Raw genomic sequence first — 9,986 nt, forward strand, 5'->3', positions numbered from 1 at the left:
GAGTCAGATGTTAAATTATAAAAAGAGACCGAGAAGAGTCGAACCTTGCCTCCTTGCCTTCCGCCAGAACATGCAACAAACTTGAGATCTCCCCACCAGCATCAAAGGCAGGACAGCCCTACCCGCACAGAAATCAATGCTCCAAAACACACGGCTGTGGTTCATCTGCGGAGACACAATGAACACAGCTCCCGAGGCTCTCCTTCAAGACCCTGAAAGTTACAAGCGTGGAACCTCTCGGTATAGGCATCAAATTTATTCCAAAATTTCCATTAAATAGAAAGGAACGGCGGTGCTTTTACACAGAACTCAGCTCAGTATAAGTACTGGGGTCTTCTCCCTCCAGATCTTAAGAACTATGCAAATCTGTGCTATCTTTAAAAATAAAATAACGATATTTCAATAATTAGAAGAAACTATGAAGGTATTGTGCATTTCTGTTTTATGTAGATAATAAAATATTACTTTAACATAAATATATAAGGATCTCTGCGTTTTTATTTTTCCCCACAAGCACATCCAAATGTACCAAAACAAAGTATTTTTAAAGAGACTGAACAAAAAAAAAAAATTACATCCCATATAGATTTTGTTCACCTACTCATTTAAAGCTACAGAAAAACAGTTTCCAGAACCTGTTTGCTTTAAAAGAAATAAATATACATTGAGGCAGGCCACTTAAAAATGATATGAAAATATTTCCCTGGGTAGCATTTAAAAAAAAAAAAGAAAAATAGACAAAGAAAACATTGAAACTATTTCTGCATTTCAAAGGACAAATATTAAACATATATACATAGTGGTAAGGTTTGCGTGGTAACTGTTTTTTAGTAAACCTATTTGGAGTTTGAGGTTTTCTCAAACATCCTCTCAACTCCGTTGTCTGACCTTACACACATATTAATAAGTGTCTGAAAGTTCATTTCCTCCCTTTACCACTGGATCTGCCCTGATCTGATTCACTTCACTAGGCGCTAGTCCTCAACATTTTAAATAACAAGCAGCTCAACACATAAACAAACAAACAAAAATTTTTAAAAAAACCCAAACAAAATATTAAAAAAAAAAGAAAGAAAAGAGAAAAGCTTGGTGCCCGTATCTTTTTAACAATTGTTGGAAAACCAGGAAAAAGGCTAATGCATGTGCCCCTTAGAAATCATCATCTGTCTTACCAAGAAGAAAGAAAGAAAGCAAGCAAGAAAGAAAGGGAGAAAGAAAGAAGGAAAGAAAACCCAGTGTCACAGGCATTTTAAAAGACAATGAGAAACATATTCTAAAGCCTTAGCTACTGAATGCAATATTTATAGGAGAGTTCTGCGAGAGAATGCTTCACTGTTTTTTCTCCATAATTGTCCAACACTCAACTAAGTAAACTTTTAGATTATAAAAATGCTTTGTCTCTATAGCACCTGTTTGTGCTGACTAAATGATCCCTTTATGAATTTATAACTATCATAAAGTTCCTCTAATGTATATGCATAGCTGTGTGTGTGCATAAGTATACAAACACGCACGCAGACACACGCACATACATGCGCTGCTCCGAGGTCCTGCTCCTCTGCTTCCCTTCAGAGCTTTTTGTTTTCCTTTTTTTTTTCCATTTTTTTCCTTTTTGTCCCCGTGGGTTTTTCTCTTTTTTTTTTTTTATTTTGGAAAGTTAACCATTTCTCATCAAGATAATGTCACGAAATGCACTTTAAAACTATTAGCGAAGGGGGGGGGGGGGGTGGGAAACACGGATTGAAAAATGGCATTTTTTTCCCCCACTTCATTTCATTCCCCAGTGAAAGACACAAGGCTGCCCAAGTTAAAACTGGTCCTTTCCTTCAATAAATTATAGCACAATCTGACCAAAGGACAAGGGGAGGATGGGAAGGGAGGGGGCTGGATACAAATGGAAAATAAAATAAATATGGAAAGTAAAGAGAAAAAGAAATGCATGCAGTCTCTGTGGAGAGGAGGGGGCAGCGTGTGTTTACAGGCAGGTGTAAGCACCCGACCCCCACCTCGGGCCCAGCAGCTCCTCAGGCTCTCCCTGGCTCTGCCTTGAAGTAAAACTGCTCAATAAAAGAAAGTTTAGAGGCTGATATCGGCCCGGGAGGCGAGACCGGGGATGCCAAAGGCACGCAGGGGAGCCGCGGTGGGAGGAGGAGGGGAAGGAAAGGGCGCTGAGGGGGCGGTGGTGGGGAAGCTAAATAATTCCCTTTCCCCTTCAAGGAAATGCCACTTTCTCTGGGAAAACTCTGGAAACATACCGCTCCCTCTCCGCCTTCCCCACACCAGGCCTTGCTTGCCCGCACTGACACGGTCTGGAAGGGTTGCACATATTTTTTTCCTCCCCTTTGGTTGCGCCTCGACCCCTGGACACACTGCCTGAAAATGAAGTTTACTTTGTTGATTTGCATTATTCTCCCTTCTCCAAACTCGACTCTTGCCATTGAAGGCATGTATTAAACAATTACGAGAGTCACATCTCTGGAGAATGGAAGCTAGAGGTGCATATATATGTGTATATAGAGAGATTATATATATGTGTGTATATATGTATGTCTATGCACGCATGCATATGTATACATACACACACATATACTAATTTTTTTGCTATGGTAAAAGGAGAAAATAAGCGTTACACGTATTTAAGAATACTTGTTTATAACAAAAGTTCACATATACACATAAAGCAAAGGCTAAAACACAGTAACATTGTAGACTGGTCACTGGTTGACTTACACTCACTGTGGAAAATGCAAGTCATTTGCAAAATTAAGGTCGGAAAGGAAGGGGGAAAAAAGAAAAAAATAAACATTTTGTTTATGTAAACTTCGATTTTCTTGCAGTGCAAATTCGTACGGTTAAATACTGTCTACATCAAAAAGGGATAGCTTTTCAGTTCTCTTCCTTTTTTTTTTTTTTTTTTTTTTTTTTTTTTTACATATATTCATACAGGGGATCCACAGAAAATAAACACAGCAGCATGTGCCAACACCGAGCGACATTCCACAATGCAATCTGCCTTTGTGTGGCGGGAGGGGGCTGCGGAGGGGACCCGAGGTGGCTGTGCCCCCCTTTCTCCTCCGCCCCCTCCCCGGCAGGGCAGCGCCGTATGTTTTGGCCAGCGAATGAGGGAGTTTTGTGCGAACCGCTTCGCCCTGCGCCTGCCCTGCCGGTGCCTGCCGCTGCCCTGCCGGTGCCTGCCGCTGCCCTGCCGGTGCCCGCCTGCCTGCCCGTGCGGGGTACCCACTCCACTCCCGTGCACGGGCACTCGCCTGGAAAGGTCAAAATACAGCATCACACCTCCTACAGTCTAAGGGACAGTGTGGTGCAGGTGCTTTGTCTGTCTATCTGTCTGTCCGCTGTGATTCGCGCTCGCCCTCTCCTTGCTCGCTTTTTGTTTTCTTTTCTTTTTTTCGCGTTTGTTTCTTTTTTTGATTTTTTGTCTTTTTTTTTTTTTTAAGATAGGAGAAAATAAAATTTAAAAAAAAGAAAAAAAAAAAAAGAAAAAAAAGGACAATCAAAAGTTGGGGGAAGGAGAGGAGGAGGAGGAGAGGAGGAGGAGGGGCCGGGCGCCCCCGCCGCGAGTTCACTGCACGGGGGTCTGCACCCCGTGGTGCGGCGGCGTGTCCCTGCTGGCCCCGTACACGTCCTCGGCGCCCGGCAGCGTCCCTCCCGGGGGAGTCATGCGCTTCTCTTTCTGTCTCCTGTTACAAAACCACACTCTCACCACCTCCTTCTCCAGCTGTAGGCTGTCCGCGAGCGAGGTGATCTCCTGGGCGGAGGGCTTGGGGCACTTGAGGAAGTGGCTCTCCAGCGCGCCCTTGACGCTCACCTCGATGGAGGTGCGCTTTTTCCGCTTGCGGCCCTGCGCCGCGATCTTGTCTATGCTGGTGGGGCTGCCCGAGGAGGAGTCCGCCTCCTCCAACCACTTGTTCAACAAAGGCTTCAGCTTGCACATGTTCTTGAAGCTGAGCTGCAGGGCCTCGAAGCGGCAGATGGTGGTCTGCGAGAAGACGTTGCCGTAGAGGGTGCCCAGCGCCAGCCCCACGTCCGCTTGGGTAAATCCCAGTTTGATGCGCCGCTGCTTGAACTGCTTGGCGAACTGCTCCAGGTCGTCCGAGGTCGGCGTGTCCTCGTCGGAGTGCGGGTCGTGGTGCGGCGGCGGCCCGGGGGGCGCGGCGGCGGCGGCGGACGGTGCCGGCCCGGCCGCCCCGGGGTGGGGGCCGTGGGGCGGCGGCGGATGCTCGGGGCCGTGGTGCGGCGGCCCCGGCGGCGGCTCCTCGTGGGCGTCGCGCAGGCCGTGGTGGTGCAGCCCCGGCTGCCCGGCGCCCAGCATCCCGTTGACGGTGAAGCCGGGCGGCTGCGAGTAGAGCAGCCCCGCCTGCGCGCCGTTGGCCGCGGCCATGCCGGGCGGCAGGTGCGCCGCGCCGCCCGCCCGCCACGCCGCCGCCGCCGCCGCCGCCGCCGCCGCCGCGTGGTGCCCTCCGCCGCCGCCGCCGTGGTGCACCAGGTGCGGCGCCCGCCCCGGCGGCGGGTGCTGCGGCGGCGGCAGCTCGTCGCCGCGCCCGCCCGCCTGCACCACCGCCGGCTTGATGTCGGGCTGGCCCAGCGCGCCCGCCGACCAGGGCGCCTCGCCGCCGCCGCCGCCGCCGCCGCCCCCGCCGCCGCCGCCGCCGCCGCCACCGCCGGGGCCGCCGTGGGACAGCGCCGCGATCCACTGGTGAGCGTGGCTCAGCGGGTGCCCGTTGCTCTGCAGCGCGTAGTCCGCCTGCACCAGGGCGCCGGCGTCGCGGTAGCCGCCGCCGGGCTGCATGCCGCCGGGCGGCTCGGCGTGCACCATGGGGGAGCCGGAGGCGAGCAGGCTGTAGTGGTTGGAGGCTGCGGTCGCCATGACTCGCCGAGCCGCACTGATCGCGCCGGTTAAAGGCGCCGCGCATTTGACAGCTACTTTTTCGCCTCGGGCGCCGCGCGGCGCCCGCGCCCCCCCGGCCCGCGCGGCGGGGCCCACTGCGAAGGCACGCGCGGCCGCCCCGCCCCGCCGCCGCACGCCATTGGCTCCCCGCGCCCTGACGGACGCCGGCGCTCCCGGCGACCGCCGCCGCCGCCGCCCGCCATTGGCGCTCCCCGCCGGCCGCGCCCCGCCCCGGGCCCGCCCCCGGCCCGCCCCCGCTCGAACCCAACTCCGAGGGGGAACGGGGCGCGGGGGAGCGGCGGCCGCGGGGCGGGGGGGAGCGGAGGGGAGGGCAGGGGCGCGTCGCCGCCGGCCCCGCCCCGGCCCGCCCCGCACCGCCGGCGGGAGGATGCTGCCGCTGCCCGTGCGCCCGCCGGCTCCTGTTGCTCGCGCCCCGACGCGCGTCTCTGCGCGGAGCGCGGCCGCGCCGCCCCGGAGCGGGCGCTGCGGGCCGGGGGGTGCCCGCCTGCCCGCCCCCAACTTTCTCGGCGCCGCCTCGCAGCCGGCCCCACCGGAGCGGCCCGGGAGCGGGGAGCGGGCGGCCCTCTGCCTGTCCTCCGGCCCTGCCCTGCTCCCGGCGCCCGGTGGTCGCCGCAGCGCTCCACTCCTCCCGTGATGTCGGGGCTTCGCACTTCGGCGCTGAGGGGGTGGTTTTGTTCTGCTTGTCCCGTCCCGTGGGGACGGGACGCCTGCGGGACCGCCTCAGCGGCGCTGAGGACTCTGCATGGATGCGGAAGATGGGCATGAGAGGGTGGTGGAAAAAGGAAAAAAACAAATAGGGAAAATAGAGGGGGATAGGAAAAAGAAAAGAAGTTGCGGCCCGGACAGGAAGGAAGGAGACCCTGGAACTGGATTCGGATTTCCTAGGAATGAGCAGCGCCAGGCTGGCCGACGCGAAAAGAGTTTGCTGCCCATTTTTGAGCTGAAAGCCATAGCTTTGTCTCGAAAATAAACTGCTCATGGGGATAGGTGCGCGTCGCAGGCTCCCACTATCTTCATCGGAATAACACAATAGGGCGGACCGGGGAATTTATTACTACTAACAAGAAACAGCTTTCTTCTGCGAGTTGTTTATAAATCATCGTGTTTAACGTGAGCGCTGGAAAGGCTCCTTGCCTGGAAATATTCCTCTGCGTGGGGGTGTGGAGGAGAGGGGGGATGGGCTTCTGCACATAAACATATACACAGCAGCAGCATAAACAGGATATCCAGTGCCCTGAGACAAGGGGCGCAGCAGGAGTTACCTCGTTTCGTTAGTTTAGCGGCGTATCAAGAGCTCCTTCTGCCGGGGGGTAGGGAGGGGAGGGAAGAGGAGGAGGAGAAGAAGAAGGAGAGGAGGAGGGGGGCGCAAACTTTGTCCATGGAAGAGTGGAGAGTCTTCCTAAGATTTGGGGTTTTTTTCCCCCCTTTCTTCGAGGTGCAGGCAAAGGAAAGAACAATACTCCCTTTTCTTCCGAGGGTTGCGGAGAGGGAAGTCTCTGAAGTGAAGCTGTGCCTTTTGTTTCCCGTGTGTAAACAACTGGGCACCCAGGAATTTTATAATTTGATGCTCATTTTCTCGTCTCTCTCCTCCCAATTAGGTGTAGACCAGTGAGTTGAAACAAAACAACAGGGCAAGTCCGCAGCAGGCTTCTGCCAAGGCATCGCGGGGACCGTCGTGGGAGAGCCGTCCCACTCTCCGCGCCCGGGCCAGCCCTACGGCCCCGCTCCTGGGGCCGCCGAAGCTCCGCCGGGGGCGGCTTTCCCGCCAGCCCGCCTCCAGGTCCGCTGCCAAAAGTTCTTGCGTGGACGAGACACGAGGGGCCACGCCACGCATCATTTTCAGAGTGAGGTTTTCACGCGGGTGCCTGCAGCGTGCGGTGCTCGCTGAGCACGGACCTACCCCGGTGGTCGCCGAGGGACCTCCCTTGTGCCCCGGCCCCACGGCGTGTGCACGCCCCACGGACAGCCGGTCCCCGTGGAGTGCCGACGGCACCGCGCTCCCCGCGGCTCGCCTCGACCAGGAGACGGGACACGGGGTCAGCGAGATTCAAGCAACACTTTTCTGGGGGGAAACCCCTCCGGGCCTGCCCCAATCGTGCATTTCTTGTCCTCCCTCCCCGGCCCTCTCTGTCCCGCCCGGCCCTCTGGCAGGTGCTGCCTACTACGGTCGCCGTCCTGCGTGCCTCTCCCCCCGCCGCCCCAGCGGCACATCTCACGGGCTGACGGTAATCACAGTTACCGAAGTAGCGGCCTTAGGAGGCGGACAAAACCCCGTCTCCCCGGCAGAGCCCCCCGACGTCCCTCCTGCCCCCTCCCCGGCGGAGCGCACGCCTACGGAGGCGCAGCTGGGAGCAGCGAGGAGCGCGGCCGGTGCATTCAGAGCCGCCGCAGACTCCACCTCCTCGTCCTCCCCATCATTGTTAGCCCTGTCATTAATACCGCTCCTTAAGCATCCTCCGCTCCCATCTCCCCCCGTGGAGAGGAGCGCCGGGGAGCGGGGAGCGAGCGCCCGACCGCCGGTCTTGTCGCCTCGCCGCTGCCCGCCGCGGGCTCCGGCTCCGGTCGCCGCTCAGGTCCGGGCCGCTAGGGATGTAAAAGAGACAGTCATGTGGCCCCTTTCTGGCGGAGCTGACCCCGCGGGATTAGAGGTCTCACCAGCCTTTCTTTTCCTTTTCTCTGCTCGTATAAAAGCAGGTTGAAGGTGATGCGGTGTCTTGGGCAGACACTGCAGTGTTTTGATTCAGCTCAGCCCTTTTCACTGTTCAAAGCAGCTGTTCAAATACTAGGGCTGCTTACTTTGACGTGAAGAAGATTTTCAAACAACCCCAAAAGCTTTGAACTGACAGGCCTCCTTGATATCTCCTTCATTGCAGTGCAGCTACTCGAGAATATTCGCTATAAAATACATAGAGCGCCACTTAACTGGAGCTGAGTCCTGGCTGGGAGGCGAGGTGCTGCATACACATCAGGTGCATCCAGAAGGACGCGGGCGGGTTGCCGGAGTCCTCTGGCCGCCCCCCGCCGGCCCCCCCAGCTCCCCACCTGGGGGTCCCTTGCCCGCCACCCGCCCCCAGCTGCCGCGGCGGGCTCCGGCTGACGAGATGTTGGGCTCCCTGGTGTTTCAACTCCGTGCGTGCCGGAGAGAAAGCTGCATTTCCAGCAGCAAAACAAGAGCACGGCTCGTTCCTAGCGAGCCGCAGCTTTCAGCCGCCGCTCGTCAGCCTCCCCGGCTCGGGGGGCTGGGGGAACGCTCCCCAAAAGCGCGCTCCTCTGTGCGTTTGGGTGCGTGCGGCTGTAGGCTGGGGAATATATATTTGCATATGCCTGTTGTGTTTAGAGGTGAAAAGCTGTTTTTTTTTTTTTTTTTTTAAACTCTGCTCTCCAAACCTTGAGATAGACGCAGCTGAAAGGAAAGGAGGAGGGGGAGAAATCCCCGCGCCTCTTTTCCGCGTCTCTATTATCTACCCATTAGATGTTGTTTTAGGAGGAAATGCTCCAGGAGTGCAAAGACGTGGAGAGTCGCTCAGAGAATTGCTGGGTGCAATAAACGTGAGACTCCTGGTGCTCGCTTTAAAGGCCAACTTGGAAGATTTGTGCTTATTGCTGGGGCGCATTTAATGCACCTTTTGTGAGATGGGATTGTTTTGATCTCTGCTTCCTTTTTAACCTTTCTCTATGAGGTATTCAAGCCTGTGCTTTCGTGTGGCTCTTTCCAGTGCTGCTCCGAGGAGTCTGATTCGGCGGAGAGACCCAAGACATGAATGAAACTTCAACTTTAAGGGCCTGCGGAGAGACAAAACTGAGGCCGGGGCTTCACAAGTGATTGCTTTAAAAAAATCCAATCTACACAAAGAGGCAGCTGGCTGCTTTAATGAAAACTGCTTAAAGCGGCAAGAACCGCAGCCTCAGGGATGTATTTATAAGATGACTCAAAAGCTACACTTTCAAGTTGCTTCTCCTCAGGGTAGATATAACAAACACATTTAACTAAGAAATCTAAACAAAAAGGACAGAAATTGATAACTTTGATTGCACAAGCTCACATTACCCATTGAAATTAAAATCCTCCATCTAAATAGATTTCTCCATCTATCTCTAGAGAAAACAAAATCTCTCCCTGCATATATAGATATACACACGTGTACGTGTGATATCATGTACATTTTTGCCCTGCTAGAATACTGATTATCCCGGAAGACAGAATGTAGAAAGGTGTAGAATTTAAAAAAAAAAAAAGTTCCTGTAAAGTTTGCATTAATGTTCATTTCCAACATTCCTCACAACTCTATTCTTCCGGCCGCTCCATTCATCTGAGAATCTGCTATTTTATCTGCATCAGTGTTTAAACTAGTGGGATATAATGTTCTAAGTTCAGTATTTGAAATTAAATTATTTGAATTCACGGATATTAATCTTTTCCCTTCATCCTCCAGTTCTGAATCTTGTCATTAAAAATGATCCACCCTTTGTAGTCCGCAAGTGAATATTTTATAGACAGATACCGCTATGAAGACTTCTAACGCAACGTCAACCAGTCAGACTTAGCTGTTGCAGGGATTACTTTGAGTAATTTATCAAAGGCAGGCTGCTAAATTTTGAGTGGTGAATATGAGGCCTTGGGGGAAAAAGAAGCAGAAGAAGCAAACGAAAAAAAAAAAGACGAATTCCATCAGTCTACGAGATAAATTCTGGTTGGAGTTAATACAGCTTGTTTATTGAATTCTTGGAGACAGCCCCAGATGCGATTGGTGCAACGGAGTTTGCAATTTAGTGTTCAAAACCCTGGCTGGGAAATGACCGCCCCGTGTTGGAGCTGGAAGGGCGTTTCTGTTGGCGTGAAAAGCAGGTGAATTGGAAGGAGAGGAGAGGCGATTCAGCCTCTCTGGCTCGGGAGAGCGGTCTCATAAAGGTCTTTCCAAAGCCTGCTCTGTCCGCACAGTTGTGCAGGACGAAACACAGCAACAGATTTTAGGGAAAAAAAAAAAAAAAAGTACCCAGTTTTCTCTGACAAATATAACGGTCGCTTTTCTGTTTGTTTTGTCAGTGCTCACGCCTGATG

General features: G+C 53.8%; 1 protein-coding gene across 1 annotated transcript; it reads right to left on the reverse strand.

Annotated features, from left to right (window-relative positions):
* Positions 1–237: 237 nt before the first annotated feature.
* Positions 238–4,888, reverse strand: POU3F2 (POU class 3 homeobox 2). The gene has a single exon (XM_021545034.3). The coding sequence runs from the start codon at positions 4,883–4,885 to the stop codon at positions 3,581–3,583; it is 1,305 nt and encodes a 434-aa protein (XP_021400709.1). The 5' UTR covers positions 4,886–4,888; the 3' UTR covers positions 238–3,580.
* Between the last annotated feature and the right edge of the window lie 5,098 nt (positions 4,889–9,986).

This window comes from Lonchura striata, chromosome 3 (assembly GCF_046129695.1).
Source record: "Lonchura striata isolate bLonStr1 chromosome 3, bLonStr1.mat, whole genome shotgun sequence".
In the NCBI taxonomy this organism is placed as follows: domain Eukaryota; kingdom Metazoa; phylum Chordata; class Aves; order Passeriformes; family Estrildidae; genus Lonchura; species Lonchura striata.

Excerpts from the sequence above, each read along its gene's own strand:
- POU3F2 (XM_021545034.3), bottom strand. The coding sequence starts at position 4,885 with ATGGCGACCGCAGCCTCCAACCACTACAGCCTGCTCGCCTCCGGCTCC.